Here is a 17,817-nt window from a genome sequence, read left to right as displayed (position 1 = left end):
AAAGATCTATTTAGTTTTCTGTTCCTTTTTAGTCTCTACCACAGTCTTTTTAGTTTGCCTGTATTTGCCTACCATTAAGCCAGTCAAAATAATTCAATTCATATTTATTATTATTATCATTATATAATATATACGCTGATATAATAATAAACTAATATCCTTAGAAATGACAAAAAACAAGAAGTTGATTTTTCTTGCCTCTAAATTGCTCCAGCACTATACACAACAGGTGCTTGTGCTAAATGTTTTTAGTACAGTGAGCTGTAGCAAAAACACTTCAGCTATTGTTAAGGGGAAGTTATTCATGAGTTTCACTGTTTGAATTATCGTGTTATAAAATGTTATAAAATGATGAAATATACTGTAAGCCTTTCGATAGCTCCATGAAAACATGTAACACGAAAATGTGTCTTTGCAGAGCAAAGTTAGCCACATCTGCTTTGCAACTATTCGCAGCCCATGACCATGCTTCACACTGTGGCGTGTGTGTGGGTGTTTGCGTGTGTGTGCCGGCCACATAACATGTGCATGTGGATTAGTGTCCTTAAATTCCACAGTCTTATTCCAAAGTTTTCTTTCTTCCTTTGTGGCAGGATTATACCACTTCATGTGTCAGGTGCACATATATACAACTACATATAGTATTTATACCTAAGATTTGTCTCTTTTGCTGCAGTTTAAACCTAAATGGTTTATTGCTGACTCATTTTTTTTTTAGACTAATTGATTAATCAACTCCGCACTACACTGTCATCTTAGGGTCTCTCTTGACGTCCTTGCTGCTGCTAAGCATGTTCGCAGTTTGACAAACTTCAGCTGACATGTCAAACACCATACGGGCTTAAGTGCTGCAGAGTAACTAAAGGTGTTGCATTACTCTTGTGTTTGCATTAAACAATTCAAAACACATGTACATGTACATATAATGTACGTAGAAATTAACAAAACACCAGAAGACAACAGAAGAAGGAATCTATCAACAGATTTTAAAAATGAATGTATTGTGTTTTTGTAAACCTTGGGAAGAAAATCCCATGAGGGAGGCAAACTGATCTGTGGATTATCTTCTCCTTATTAAAGTAGTAAAGTAGAAAAAAACAATAAACTAAGAGGACTGGAAGTAAACTGTTTAATATCATCACAGAGACTTGTTGTCCATGCCTTTTAAAGCCTGTGACAATTATGTCCTATGTCTCTGGACCATGCTACAGAACTGAGGATGCTCTGTGGAAGTATATCAGTAGTCTAATCTGTGTGTGTGTGTGTGTGTGTGTGTGTGGTCCAGGGAACTTCCCAGCACAGCACTATTCTTGAAAAACACAGCCGGGGATGCGTGTCAGTAGAAAGGAGAAGGAACATTACAGTCAGCTGTCTCATCACCATGGCTCCTGTATGTCCATAATGCTGGACACACTGAGACATTATCAGAGATGGAAAAGTATTGTGGCTCTGTTTGGAGTAAGTACAGTTAAAGTACAGTTGTGACAATGAGCATTCCCCCAATAACATTCCCCCAAAAACCAGTACAAGTAGCCAAAGCAGATAAAGAGCATACTATGCCTTTCCCACTGTGACATGTCATATTGTTTTTTTGTGGATTAACTTTTGTTGTTTGGCAAAGTTAGACTGACTACACAGTTTAGGAGAATACATACAATTACATTCACTGAGTGTTTATATCATGCAGTGTGTGATAAATTGTCAAAATACCGTACAACATGCTTTTAACTTTTAACTTTAAGGCTCAAATCTACATCTGCATTGTTGTAAATTAATCCTTAAGACATGCAGCACATTCATGCAACAGCAAAGCCCCACAGTGTATCCAATTTGGTGCACTGAAATGGATGCATTTACGCGTCCTTGCAAAATGAGCAGAGTTCTTGTTGACGTCGTGACCTTTTGCATTGCTAGTGTGCGAGGTACTAGCTAGCTATTGAATACTAGCATGGGCCAACGACAACCAGCTGCCAAGCAGATAGCAAGCCAGCCAGCTCAGTTCCTAACCAGATGATTGCCAAGTATTGATGGTGTCGATCATGGTTGACTGCAAACTTTGCCTCATTTGTATAGTAGTTTAAATATTGTGCTGGCAAAAGAGATTTGTATAAACTTTGGTATCGATTAAATCGATTAAAATTATTAGATTTCAGCCAGACACATTACTATTCAAATCTGCAGTTCCAGGCCCTACTCACATGTCTAAACTTCATGTGCTTCATTTGTTCCAAGTTTTTGCAAAGTTGTAAGAAGAGGTGAAGGTGGTGATTGCCAAAGTCACAGAAGAAGTAAGATGACAGGAGGTTTTTTACCGTCAGGCATGATTTCAAACTATTCAGATCACCATGTGAAAACACTATACTCACTACAGCTCAGAAGTAAAAGAATCGTAGGACGTGTAAAAGAGCATCTCCCACGTTAGAGTTTGTTAAAATCTCTGAGGTCACCGGGGCTCCCGGACTCGTTAGGGCCTGGTAGAGATGAATGGGGGGCACTGGTCACAGGAGGTGTGGAAGCTGCTGGAAGCCGGCCAACACCGCCTCTCTCACTGAATCTTTTGTCAGGCCTGTCAAAGCCTTCTCATCACACTCAGCTGTTCACTGTAAAACACACTGATCGTTATGAACAGACCAGAGACAGAGAATAACAATGACTGTGATCGATGTCACAAATCAATATTCCCTTGTTCATAACCAAAAGAAGCTGCCGAAGGAAGAGAAAGTTCTCTTCATGCATTTTACATCTTAGTTAGTTTTCTATTTACCTTTAAAGAAATAAATACCAATAAAGAAAGTCCATCAGCACTGACAGCACCACTGCTTAACAGCATGCTCTAGTGTGGTGCATCCACCTCTTGGTTTCTGTGTTTGAATAGCTTTGTATTACAAGCTCTTCTATTGCATCGTTTGAAGACCCAAGACAGGAAGCACATTTTCAAAATCTGCCTTTAAACAATCGTGCATTTATATTAAACCATCGTTTGGATGTTTATGTGTAAAGTATAAAATGCATTAGACACATGTGGTGTGTGTATATTGGCTGATAGGTATTTTGCCTTTAGCATAGATGGATTCTTTGGGACACAGTAATACTGTGTCTTTTCATCTTCTTTTGAGTTTTTTGGACCCACTCGGTATCATATGTTTGGGTTTTACCGGCCTCTTACATCAACGTCAAGCCCCCTCCTCCTCGTCTATGCATGCATCCCATATCTCTCTAAGTGCTGAGGGTTGCAACAGTTGCCGTCACTTCCAATAAGTGGTCTGACGGACGCACCTCCAGGATGCATCACCAGCCCTTTCACATAACTGGAGCAGTGCAGATAATAGTGCCAGGTTTTTCATCCCAGTGAAGAACACAACGGAAACAGGTAATTGACATCTTCCTAACAATAAGTGCCTGGATGATTGTCAGCTGCTTGAAAACATATGATAACACATGCCATATCAAACGAAACATAATGTGGATGCCACCATCTTAGTTTTGTCTATTTGCTGTTTATTCTGTGTGTCAGTCTCTCTTTAAAAATTGTGGTTCATGCTGGGTTCGTCATGTGAATGTGTAAAACACAGCTTTGACGTGAAAACTACATGGAGCTAAATGGGGAACTCCACTCTGTATTAGCAATGAAATCATATTCCAGGGCCTTTTTTTGTATTAAATAGTTTGTCCATTGTTGCAGTGTTTGATTTACGTTGTGACATGCATCAGTGTAACGACGGCCGAGTTCATATGTGGCCACTCCTGTCTGACACATTACATAACTGTCATGAGTATTGTTTTACCCAAAACATGGTGCAGACATCTCATTGTGCAGATGTTTTACTGATAGGGCATCTCTGATCTCTGGCCTTGCAGCGCAGAGATACAACAACACACAGATGGTTTCCTCTTTCCCCTCATCACTATGTTTAGACTGGAATTAGCTGCTGCACTTCATCAATTATGCAGCGAGGCAGCCTCTGTATTCTCATCTGCATGCTGATTTTCCTCCTCCTCCGAAACAAAGTGCCAGCCGATGTGCTGGGAGAAGTGTTTTACATGACTCCATTTGTCACAATACTGCGTAATGGTGCTTTTTAAACAAGAAAGAATATACTCAATATACTCAAAGTATACTCAGTATTTTTAAGTTCATCTTTCTGTCTGAAAGTCCTGAACTTGAACCACAATCTAGCATATGGTCATTGTGCAAAGTTACTATAGAAGTGTTTTAATATTGCGAGTGAGAGTAGGTGCAGTTTTGGAAAGTAAAACACCGAAAAGATAAAGACATATTTGGCTTATTGTGAAAATAGATCACACACTCGGTAGTTCTGCAGAAATCCTGAACATTTTATACTGGTTCATGAACACATGGAAATTAATTATTATATATTATACAAATAATTTTACTAATTATTTAATGTCATCTTTACCCACTGCTCTATCTAATGTTAGTATTCACAGAAATGTAACAAATGTTGCAAATGTTCACTAAAAACACATTGAGGTTGTTTTTAGCAAGGGTGGTCTCATCTGTCAACAAAGTATTTAAACTTAAATCTCAGTAAATTTCAGTGACCACAACGTTTTATTGTCAATCCAGATAATAATTGGTAAGATTATTATAAAACTACAACAATGAGTTTCAGTTCCAGGGTGATGGATGCAGAATCAAGAAATCAATTTTAAAGTAAAAGGACGGGAATAATGTGAAACAGCCTGGTAGCTAGTACTGGGCAATAAGACCAAGGTGGAAAAGATCAGATTTCCTGGTATCAGAATGTTCTTTACTGGCCAAGCTGAACGTGTTCAATCCCTTTCAGTATTTTAAAGAAGGAAAGTGAGTGCTACCTGCTGAGTCACTGTAATAATGTGGTTGACTACAGAGCAGATAAAAGACCCTACTATTATTTCTGTGAAAAGTGAAGACATATAATATGTAGCATTTTTCTCTGCGGGTTATTTCCCATCCCAACCTTGATTAAAAATGAGTTTGATCCTCTTTTTGAAAACTCCCAGCTTGTCGATTATGCATATGAAGCGCTGTGAAATTAGCCTCTTTTGTTTGCTTCTTGCTTTGCTCTTTTAATGTGTGAATTGGCTCGAATATTTAACAAAAAAAAATTGGGCTAATCCCTACATCCCTCTCTGCCTGCCTCCACCCGTACTCTCTCTCCCTCTTTTCTCCCTTGCTGGATTTCCTCTGTTTTTCTGTCTTGCTGTGGGGGAAACAAAGGGAACAAAAGAGAAAGAGGAGACAGTAAGCTTCTCATCCACTGTGGTGAGTGGTGGAGTGGAGCTCTCAATAGAACACTGGGCAGACTGGGTGGACTGATGGTGCTCTGAGAACTAGGCCAGAGGACTGTTGACAGCACCCCAGAGTTCAGAGTCAGGACCAGATGAATCAAAGGATTACTGAAGGGCCAACAAGTTTTTCAACTTTAACGCCCCTATAGGTCATTTGACCTTATCCTCTCATGTGACCCAATTAACCATTTATCCCTTTTGGCAGAAACCTTTACTTGCTATGGATGCTAAATGGCGGCCAGTTTCTAACTTTAATTTTGCTTTGAACACCTAAAAATGTGTGGATCAAACTGTGGGAACAATGCAGCTTGATTAAAGTTAGGCACAAAAAATATGGCGGGTAGGTTAGATTACAGTTTGACACTAATTACAGATGTTGCGGATTGCCTTAAAAATCAGTGCGTTTTTAATGTGAGTTCATGCATCACATGATGTGCGTCACGTGGCTGGTTGGGCTGCAACAATAACAGTTTTTTTAATAAATGCACAAATCTGTGGGTGCAAATCCAGTGGTCTAGTGAAGACCACAGCCATAGACAGACTCTGGGTGGGTGGGGGCTGCCTTTGTTGTCCCCCATCACTTACAAAGAAAACATCTTGTCTAAGGCCTGTATAGACAAAAACAATGACTAACATAAAATAGTTTGACTGTTGTTTTAAGACAGACTTGGAAAATTGTGAAGCTCTTCTTTAAGTATAGAGAAGAGCAGGAATAGAGGAATGACAGAGATAAAATTAAACCAATCAATTAACAAAGTTCTGTACAGATTAGAGGCTGTGACTGGAAGGAAAGAAAAAAAAAAGGAAGACATGCTGCAACATCATGTGCATAGAGCCATGATCCCGTGAATCCAAATGCAGCATGCGTCGTTTAAGTCTCAGGCTCATGAATGAAGTTCATTAAAAACACCACCGATACCAGGTGGGGTTGAATTATCGCTCTGTAATATTAAAAAGGTGTTAGACGTGAATTTCCTGGTATGCTGCTTGAAGGACGGCTTCACTGATGTTGAACTTGCTTCTTTTGGATCTAGTTTGGGTAACACATGTAACTGAATGCCTTTAAACTTCCCTCTGACTTCTCTATATTAAAATATCTCTTCCAGCTGAAAAATGCCTCTAGATGAAATCACTTGGAGGAACTTTCAGTTCAGATTATGTCATCAAGTTGCTCATACTATGGAGGCTGTAATCATGGTGCATCTGCTATTTGAGCGCCTCTAGATGACATCATCTGAACTGCTTCAGCTAGAAGCAGCCACATATTTTAATAAAAAGATGTCGGAGGTAAGTTTAAAAGCAATAATGTACATTTACACCCTAAAGTAAAGGTGATTTAATGTTTTCATAACAATTCAGTGGAAGTCAGCAGCACCACAGCTCAGTGTAGCTGTGAATTTCTGCTTGATGCAGCAATAAAGGGCGGAAGGTCAAGTAAAAACGAAAAGAAGAAGAAGTGTATGTGTATGTACGTGTGCACGTGTGTGCGTAAGAGGTAATCATGCATGCCCTGCCGAGTTCTTTCTGTGACACAGGAAGTTGTGATGTAATAGTGTACAAAGCTAAAGCCTTTTCACACATTCACTGTCTCCCACTCTGTGTCTCTCACCCGCTGATGCATTTGCCCCTCGGCCACCGCGATATTCCAAGCGCTACAAACCTGTGATTATGGTCACGGTCTTTGAGCTTCACATTAGTTGAGATAACCACACATTCACAGACATATTTAAGGCACAAGGAGCTCAAAGGCTGGAAGCTTCGTAACGATTTTCACAAGAATTCACACAGCACAGGTCTCGACCATGAATGGAATATTAAAAATAATTAAAATAATTAAAATAATTAAAATAATTTCTCAAAACAAGCAGGCTATGTTGTATGCTGTATATTTATTATTTTACATTTTCTTATTCTTGAACATTTTGCTTTTACTCTGGTTCTCCACCACATTGAAATTGATGCGTCTATGTACATAATACCTAATATTATTTTAGGATTATAAAAATTCGATATTGTATTGTTTTGTCCACAGTGGTTCAGATTGCTGCTTTTATTGGTAACATTGGTGTTTTAGCAGGTGACGTGTCGGAAAACCTGCAGAAAAAAACAGGAAGAAATCTCACACACACACAGTCAATCATCACTTCCCACCAGACTCTAAATATGCTAATGAGGTGCAGGGATGCTCGTGTGTGTGTGTGTGTGTGTGTGTGTGTGTGTGTGTGTGTGTGTCTGTGTGTGTGTGCAAGGGGGATGTGTCCCTTCACGTTATCTCCAGTCAACACTACTTAAGCTTCACAGGGCACTTCAAATAGTCTGCAAGGGTAGGGTGCAGTGTGTGTGTGTGTGTGTGTGTGGATGGTAGTGGGTGGTGGATGGTAGAGGGTAGATTTTGGTACCGAGGGGAAATAGGACTGTGATTCCAAACCAAATTAAGTCACATCAAACAGGCCAGATCAAAGTGTCTACATCCCCTACTGTCTGTGCCAGTCTGACATCATGACAGGATGCCCCACCTCCCCCACCACACACACACACACACACACAGACACACACAGACACACACACACACACACATACACACAAATACTTCCTTCACTTTCATTTCTTCACTATTCCTTGTTTCATTAAGTTTCTTTTCACGTATTATCAGATTTGCTCTCTCTCGGTTCCTGTAAGGAAACATAATCTGATACTGACGTAAATAAAGCAATCCCCCTCCCCAATACACAATTTGCACGAATTTAGCAGGGCCTTAGGTTAACATGGATCAAATATAATGTGATATGTGCAGAGGCTGGGGTTGTATGATAGAGCGGTTGCTCAGACTCAAGGAGGGGTGGACAAATCTGGGAGCAGCATCCATTAGAGACAAAGCTTCAGCCATGAATTGTGTCTGCTCTTTGATGCAATATGATGCCAGTGGCTGTCAAGTTCTCCATATGTGTGTGTGTGTGTGTGTGTCCGTGTGTGTGTGTGCGTGTGCATTTGTTATGTGTTTGTGTGAATGCTTTAAGGGGGGGGGGTGGCAGCTGTTTTTAGCATGAATGAAGCGGTGGAGAGAGATACAGGATCAGTGAAGAAGAAAATGGGACAGGTGTGTGTGTGTGTGTGTGTGTGTGTGTGTGTGTGTGTGTGTGTGTGTGTGTGTGCGTGTGTGATATGCATGCTTTTGTGATAGATAGATTTTAAAATACCTTTTAAACCCTCAGAGACAGAACAATTTGCTACATTATTATGTTGTTTAAAATGTTGTCTCATTTTTAGTTATGACTTAATGATTTTCTAAGCTGGTCTTAATTCAGGATTGCGGTGCCTGTATTGTATGAATGTGATAATAGGTCTAAGCTACCACAGCTGTTTTTGCTCTACACAGATCAAGTTTAACCCAGAACATAGTAAATTTGACTGCTATCACACCATTCAGTGGATCTTTATCGATTATTTATCAGCCTATACTTATGGTTTTAGCAGAGGGAGACACCTTTACGTATTTTTTAGTCTATGTCTTTACATATTTTAAAGACATAGACACTCTGTTCAGGAGGCAGTTGGGGTGGAGGGTTGGGTGTGAAAGCAAAGGATTTATAATTGGGAAAGAGTTCACTCTTCTTTGAATAGACAGTAAATGATTGTACTTCAATATTTAATGATCTTGCATTTCACATCTCTCTGTTTTTGCACCTAAACCTTCATTTTGTAACTGTGGCAGCAATGTTTGGCAACATAATTCATAATATGAACCTACTGAATCTTCTCCGTCGATGTCACTGTTGTTTGAAATGCTAACAGTCCATTAAATGGCAACACACAACCTTTCTCTAAGAAATTAGTCCCATAATGCCCAGTGAAAACTGCAATCCAAGGTCGGTTGAGGTTAGTATAATACTTCTACCGTCCCACTAAGCAAAATGAAGTTGGTGTCTTTTTTGTTATTTCAGTCTATTAAAAAAAATCCTAGATTTATGTTCTGTTTGTGCATTCGAATCACCTGCTCATAGCACTCAGATTTGGTGAAAAAGTGCATCAGTGAAGCACAAAGGCCTGACCTCATGTACAGTAACTCACAGGCATTAAAGTTATGTAACACGCATCTATTTAGAGTCACTACCCGTTGGTGAGTTTTAGTGTGTAATAGCTGGTAAAAAAATATTGTGTTGTCTCTGTGTTGCCAGTGCTCCTATCCTGTGTGGGAGGACTTCAGTGCTAAGGCCACCAAACTGCATTCCCAGCTCCGGTAAGTATCTTTAACAGAAATAAAGACACAGTATGTTACATTTTTTAAAATATGAATTGAAATATGCTCCATAACATATACAGAGGAGAAAACGGGTTTTGGTTGTTGAGCAGAAATAGTTTTATGTGGAATTGTGTCACACACTTTTGAATGCCGAGCAACTATTCAAATTTCTTGAAAAGTTTGATATACACGCCTTCTTTTCATTTAAGTTTTTGGAAAAAAATAAAATTGCAAAAATTTAGATTATATCTAAAATTTGCATAGATTTTTTTTTGTTTTTGTTCTTCTTTTCCCGTTAGGCTTTGACTAAAAGTACCTTCCCACATAGCTTGATCAGCTGGATTTTGCAAAACAGCAGCAGATCTGCTATTAAAGTGATCAAATCAGCAATCGCTACATTACCCGTGCGAAAACGTACTGCCCAATATGCAAATCAGGCTAAAATGCTTATTAAATATAGCTCACTGAAATAATTTTATCTGAAGTAATTACCTATTTTCTTTTTATCTAGAACCACGGTTCTGGCTGCTGTGGCCTTCCTGGATGCCTTTCAGAAGGTGGCAGACATGGCTACAAACACCAGAGGTAGAATAACAACTATGTGTGTGCGTGTGTGTGTGTGTGGGTGTGTGAGAAATAACCATCCGACTCTGAGTTGTGTGCACTGGTATAGTATGAGTTCAGTGCTATGCTGTGGTTTGCTTTTCTGCACACCCTCCACCACTATTGTATTATAAATCTTATGATGAGATATTTTCTTCCAGCCTGCTGAACTCTCCTTTGTCTGATGAAAGTATTTCCAGTAGCCTAAAGGTAGGACACTGTGTCCTAGAGTTCAAAGCAGTTGTACAGCAGAGACAAAAGAGACAAAAAAGACATCCCAGAGATGTCAGTCAATTCCTATAGCAGAATAAGTTTTGTTAAACTTTCCAACACAACAGGAAGCTCAGTTAACTGTCCTAGTAGCAAACAACATGTGTTTTTGAGGATTGATGTATTATGTTTTAAGTGGGTTTTCGTGGTGCAGCTGTTTGGTGACAGAATCTCCGGTGTAAAGTGCAATAATCGTGTTTAGGATGGAAAAGCTGCTGAAACATTAGGAAGCTGGGGTTCAGATACTGCTATAGAATACGAGTGACAAATAAAAAGATAAGCTAATGCAGTACTGTAACTGCAGTTTTTCACTGGATGTCCCACTTTAAAAAAGCTGTTGTGCTGCTCGAAGCAATATTTGTAAAATTGGGAAATGTATCCTTTTCAAAGGCAGATTAGATTGTTTTGATAATCTGATGAACGCACTACGGTGTGTTTCTCTATGCTGCATTCTGAGAAAACATTTGCTGAACTTTTCAGTTTGGTTCAAGAGATTGTTTCCTTTGTGTAGTTTTTGGCTTTCACACTCTTGACAACTTCAATATTCTGTGTGTAGGCTTAAAGCATGGCACTAGCTTTAAAAGAGCATGGGCTGAGAGCTGCGAAGGTCAGACAAAGACTCACCACCCACCGAAGGCCACCTGAATACTATGGTACCACTGAGAGAAGAGAGGGAAACTCGAAAGATGACTGATGCTATAATACAGCAACTTATTAAGTGCAGCTGCCTGACAGTGGATGTGGGTTGTGTGTGTGTGTTGCCCCAGGTGGGCTCCTATAGAGGAGGATACAGGAAGAGGCTCACGCTGCTTTTACAGGCTAGACAGGAACTCACCAAGGTGTGTCAGCTCATTTGCCATGCAGCTAATACTGCCACACACACACACACACACAGAAGCAAAAACAGAACATAAATGATGTTGTGACGTGGCAATGTGGACTGTGGATCAGAGTTCCCTTTTTACTTTTTTGTACTGATAAGTTTCTCCCATTGGAGCGTATTCGACATGTTGCTGTACCATTGCATCTATTTCTCAGTGTGTGATGCTGTTTAATAGATTTGTTAAATGGATGGAGGCAGGAGATGGCAGCAATAATGACGCTCTCTGTCTTCCTGCTATTCACTATATCAATGTGCTATTTATTACATTGTGTGTGTGTGTGTGTGTGTGTGTGTGTGGGAATCAAGCCCAAAGGGTACTGAAGATCCTGTGATCCACTCTTGTACCGACACTCCCATTGATGCAACATCCTCGGCTGTGTTTCTATTTATGGGAACTGAAAAGTTACACAATGTATGTTTTCAGTAGCTGGATGGAAACGGATAAAAAAAAAAATGTCCGCCTGAATATGCTGCAGCGTGTGGGAAATCACAGTTGCTAGATTATTACATTCCAATGGCACCGGATAACCACTAGAGATACTGACAGCGGATCAGGTTGAATATACCACGATCATCAACTGTTTGCCGACTAATTTCTATAAATGGGAACTTTTTAGCAGAAAGAAAATGACCTTTGTGGTTGTTTATTCTTTAAGGAAGACCATGACAGTCCAATCATATACCGCCTGTTCCTTATGGACTTTACTCTGAATACTTTCGAGAGGTGCTCGTAAATGTCTGCTTATACAGCACATTACTTCTCATTCACCCATTCATACACTCACTCACACGCCGATAACAGTGGCTCGCCTGACCCCCCCCCCCACCTGGAGCAATTCAGTTTCTAGCCCAAGGACACTTCGACATGTAGCAAAGAAGGACCAGGAATCAATCCTCTGATCCTGTGGTCTGTGGACAACTGCCTTACCAAATGAGCTATAGTCGCCCCATGATGATAATGTTTTAATTCTGAAGACAATGCTGGTGACCTACACTTTGTGCTGTGCCTGAATGACTTCTGTGCAGACATAGATGAAGCTACGGCTGCTCTGCTACAGTGTTGCCAGATGCACACTAACTATCAGAATATTATAATTTCTCTTTTCTTCAATGTACAGTAGCTAAACGTGTAATCATGTCAATTTTTCTCTCAGTACAATAGTGTGGAACTGACTCGGAACCAGCCTGATCACTTAGTGCCAGAAATGATCCACTCATATTTCGACTGAAACTCTATTAGGCAGCAACCTCTGCCAGTCACAGCTTCTTCTAAACTTATTTATGGTCAGACCATCATTTGGCCCCCCTGACATTTGGTTTCAATGGTTCATGCTACAATACATGTTGATGTTGGAGCAGATGTTGTGCTCAGCAGTTTCCCATAAACTACAATATAACTGGTGGATTTGTACAAATATTTGTTTTGCTTGATCTGGCAACTCTGCTTTGCTAATATGCTGCTTCGGCTTCACCTTCCGTGTAGACATGACATCAGCCCTCAAACATGCTGCAAAGGACAAGACCTGGCCCACTTGCCATAAATGGACGTTCCTCGACGAACAATACGCACTCTTTCCCATTTGTAAGTTGGTAGAAAGCGTGGTGGAAAAAGCCCCGTTGCACCGATGGAAGACAAAAAGAACACACAGAAGATATGACCTTTGAATTGCTCACAGAAGTTCCAATCAAGTTTGGAATAAATTCTTCATGTTTTTAGTGGAAATGACCTAAACAAAAGAGGTCAGCCGTCTCTTGCGTGCAAGCAATAGCATGTGCCACACGGAAAAACTGCATCCAAAATTTATTTTCTGTAGTTTGTTCAAAGTAGGTAGTTTACTCCTTCTTATTTTCCCTTGTTACACTAACTGGAGCAAAGTGGTTTATTACATCACTTACTGTGTTAGGTGACCAGAGGGAAATAGCCCCACAAAAAGGGGGGGGGGACTGTTTTTTGTTCTGCTTGGGTCTTGGGCGAGCATTATGTTTCTGCAGGGATTTTAATATCTAGGCACTGGACACATTCTGCTTTTAACGTTTAAAGAGGTAAAATACAGGTTGAGATAAACCGTTTTTTTCTTAGGTGTGTGATGGTGCGGAAGGAAGTGAGCAAGTGTTTGTGAATCCCCTGGTGTGGGCTGAATTTTCAGATGTGCTTTGTGGGTCCGCTCTTATTCACCTTCCCTTGGGGAAACAGGTTTATGTTTGTGTGTGTGTGTGTGTGTAAATACCATGATGAAATGGAAACATTAGAAAAGACACAACACCACTATGTTCTGATTTGGTTGCATGGGCCCTGCCTGTGTTGTGGGTTTAATAACATGCCATTTGGATCCATGTTTGGCATTAGCGAGGACACACACACACGTGCACACACACACACACACACACACACAGACAGTTTTTCCCACTCTTTTAATCAAATCTATGCTTCATTCTGAGCTTTTTAAGTGATTTCTTTTTTTTTTTTTTTTTTGGCTGGGAAGTTAAAACCAGTGAAAATGTGACCAAATTCGGCTGCTGTTAGTTTATTTGCCATTCTGGCCTTTTGATACAGAGTTAGGATTTGCTTTTTTTTCCATGTTGCTGATATAATAACAAGTTCTTACGGAAAAAGTGATTTAATCATCCCACTTCTGCTGTTATCAGTACTTATAAGCTCATAACTATGGTTAAATAGGTGACCTTCTTATCAACTTTCTTAGCTTTATGCACAAAATGTGATTTGTTATGTTGTTTAGGCACAAAAACACCAGGGATTGGTGCAACTAATTATAAGGTTAAGCTAGTGAAGTAGAAACATTTACTGTTAGTTTAAAGTCCACTGCTTTAACACCCACCCATCCATACTGTCCACTGAATGGCGTGGGAAATTAGCTGTGTTAGTTTCGGTTTGCGTTTGTCTGACCACATTGTTGGCAGGAAACCTAATTTGTGATGATAATCAATAACCTATTATACTTAATGCACAACAACTTTGAGTCTGAAACATGTGATAAATGGCCAAAACTAGCCAAAGCACATGAATTCTTGATTCATTCCCCAGCTGGTAAAGCTGTTGTTATTTTCAAGAGAATCTTCATCATGTTACTTTGTGACACACAAACTATTTGCTGTGTACTCGATAGCTAAATATATATCTGCCACTTTCCATCACCGCCCTGTTCCTCATTAGCCATGTAATTACTGCGATAGCGATGATATTTCCGCCGGTTGTTTTTCACTTCCAGTGTTAACTGTAAACAGTTTTTCGCAGTACTGTGGGGTACGTTTCACAGTAAAAGCAGTCAAATGATTTTCAGATTAAGAGAAAATTAACTAAAGTAGTGTATTCTCCTTTATTCGGCTGTATTAAGCTGTTCCCTTTCAGGAGTCGTCACAGTGAATCATGTGCCTCCATCTAACTCTGTCCTCTGCATCCTCTTCTCTCACACCAACTAACTTCATGTCCTCTCTCACTACATCCATAAATCTCCTCTTTGTTCTTCCTCTAGACCTCCTGCCTGGCAGCTCCAACCTCAGCATCCTTCTACTGATATATTCACAGTTTCTCCTCTGAACATGTCCAAACCACCTCAATCTGGCCTCTCTGACTTTATCTCTGAAACATCTATCATGAGCTGTCCCCCATGATTCTGCTTTACTTCTGGTTTGAACACATGTAGAGTAGCTGACAGTCTGAAAGACGCAGCAAACTAATACCCAGAAAAGTGTAACATATAAACAAAAGTGATTTATGAATTTAGCCTTTAATTAGGTCACTTTCTGACTGTTTTTAAGTATTGTCCGGGTCATTAATGACAGACTGGGTTAATTAAGTTACTTTCTATAAGTCCTTTACCCTTATACTCATCAACACCCGTGTCTTCATTCCTCTAATGGCAACGATTCTGATGATAATGATGACTATGATGATGCACCTACTGTCTTCTTCTTCATCCTCTTCTCTCACACCAGTAGCAGTGAGGAAACCTGGGTCGGTCCCAGGACTCTCACAAAGCACAGCAATAAAGTGCCACTGTGTTTGTTTGTGTGTGTGTGTGTGTGTGTGAGTGTGTGTGTGCATGCGTGCTTACATACGTGTTTCTGTGTGTGACAGAGAGATGATAAGGATGAAGATCTGTTGGTACAGGATGTCTGGGGGGTTTTATTGCCAGGCTGCCTATCTGCATCTGAATGCAAGGTTTTTTAATGAATATCATAAATCTTATTGACAGACACAAACACACACACATGTGCGCACACACACACACACACACACACACAAATGCATAAAGTCATGCTTATAGACACAGTACTGAATTTGCCTTCATCCCCTAGAGTAGAAATGTAGTAAAATGGTTGGAAACAAAATGAAGATGTACTGTAGGGGACATACCCGTCTGATTGTTCCTAAGGGGACGTTTCAGGAGAGACTCAAAAAACTGTGAACCTTTAAAAGAAATGCAGAAGCCAAGTGCTCAGCTCGGAAAATCCAAGGAAGCTTAACATTCTTTTGAAGATCAAAAGACACTAGTCACAAACCCTTCAGCAAAGGAGAAACGTTATTTATGTATTAGTTGCATGAATATCTTTAAAGCATGACTGAACCTGTATTGCTGAAACAATGAACTATATCTTGTTCACTATTCAGTGATTGCAGTCATTTTGCCACATAAATTTGAGCACAATCAGTGACATCACCTTTACTGTGCAATTATCGATACTGGCTTTCAGAAACGAGACACATTTAGGCAAATAATAGAGCTTATTTTTGTAGCCTAGTTTTGTAGCTGATTGAAATAGTGAACAAGTTTCAATGCATTTTCAACACCCTAATGCATGTGATGATGGTAACTGACCTGCAACATCAGAGAAAAAGAACGAGAATAATTGTTTTTGTGCTAAACAGGAAGTAAGGCTCAAGTTTATCTCAACTCTCTTTATCTGCAGATGGTAGAGACAGACGAAAAGAGGCTGGAAAACTCATTTCTAACATGTTTACCATCTTTAGTGAAGGCACAGGAAGGGAGCTGGGGGGCAGGAAGCAATGAAGTTTATGGGGAATGTGGTTTTGATTTTGAGAAACGCTACCACTCATAATTCCACTTGTGTGACATAGAGGCTGCCAGGGCTCCTGAATGTGGTCTCATGACTTTACAATTGTTTAACCAAGGTAGGACTCTTAATTTGAGAAAGCAGTAATGGCGTTTTGAAACTGCTACATACAGCACATTTAAAACGTGACCAACAAACTGCACATCGACGTGCTGTAAATAGCAAAGCTAAGATTCGACACACAGTGATTCTGTGTAGATGACTGACAATTCATGTGTTCAAATAGTAGTGAAATGATACAGAGCAACAGTTGGGGATTGTTCCAGACCTCAAAGGAATGGATTGATGATTGTGCTCTCGCAGTGTAGCAGCAATAAAGACAGAATAGGCAGAGAACTGTTTACTGCACAACCACCAGCCCTGTACTGGTGCTGTTGTGTCCGAATTAACCCAACGTAACAATTTATAATTACACATCATGTTATAAATTCATTTAGTTTATTTAGTTAATTGTTAAACTATATATGTGCTACAATATTGTTTTTCATAGTTAAGATGTCATTACTTGGTTTTACCAAGTATTGCAAATTGATTGATTGCACTCTCTGGTCTCTGAAGCACTGATAAGATGCTCCCAGCTTGACCTCTGACCTCTCTCACATTGAGGGAAATGATTGTAATGTGGAGCCCTGGTCTGAGAAAAAACAAACTTTAGTTTGATGTGAAAAAGTGATGGTGTGTTTATTGGTACTTTTTTTGCCACAATGTTTCTGTCACCTAATGATTTGAATGGTTGACTGTTTTTATAGTTACTGTATTTAGTAGTAAGACTGGTTAAATTGATACTACTGGTGGGTTATTCTCTTCTTTAAAGGTGTTTTAGTTTGAATTTAACGTCAGCAAAGTTTAGTGGATTGTTCTGTAATATTTAAAACAGCAAAATTATTATTAAAACTACTATTAATTATTATTACTTGTATTCAACAACAACCATAAAACAACGCTGATCCACAGACAAGGCCAATGAGAAACAATGCTAGCTACTTTTACTTGGGATACAAAAAATTTTAAATCATGAACTCAGCTTTACTTTAATAGAAATATCAATGTGCTACCTCTACTTTTACTAGAGTACATTTTTTTGAGTTTTGAGTACTTCATCCATCACTGGTTTAATCAAGTTTGCAGTTTGTAAACTGTGTCAACCGTTATTCAACCATTATTATTTTTAGCTACTGTAACTTCCTAAAGTTTTTCAACAGTCCATTACTTATTTTAACTATTGCTTATTTTTTGCTCACGATGAAGACATTTATCTATTAATTGAAGCTAAGCGTTTTAGTTGCTTGTCTATTATTTTTAGCTAATGGTTTTAGTCATTTATCCATTAAGCGTTAAGCTGGAGGCCTCAACTTTAATTACTTGTAGTTCTCTATTAAACATTTATTCACTGATTTTAACAGACTTTAATTTCAACAGCTTTTACTTCAAATTC

The 17,817-nt window shown here is 39.4% G+C and overlaps 1 protein-coding gene across 3 annotated transcripts in view; it reads left to right on the top strand.

Moving 5' to 3' along the window:
- LOC137110021 (protein MTSS 2-like) overlaps window positions 1–17,817 on the top strand; it is a 61,177-nt gene that overhangs the window by 7,086 nt on the left and 36,274 nt on the right. For all 3 annotated transcript variants that reach the window (XM_067494973.1, XM_067494972.1, XM_067494974.1), the window contains exons 2-3: window positions 9,468–9,529; window positions 10,044–10,117. In XM_067494973.1, coding sequence (XP_067351074.1) covers window positions 9,468–9,529; window positions 10,044–10,117 — 136 coding nt within the window. The remainder of the gene's footprint in view (window positions 1–9,467; window positions 9,530–10,043; window positions 10,118–17,817) is intronic.

Source organism: Channa argus, chromosome 2 (genome assembly GCF_033026475.1).
Source record: "Channa argus isolate prfri chromosome 2, Channa argus male v1.0, whole genome shotgun sequence".
In the NCBI taxonomy this organism is placed as follows: Eukaryota; Metazoa; Chordata; class Actinopteri; order Anabantiformes; family Channidae; genus Channa; species Channa argus.
Note: the sequence above shows the minus strand (reverse complement) of the source record. Positions and strands in the feature narration are given on the sequence as shown.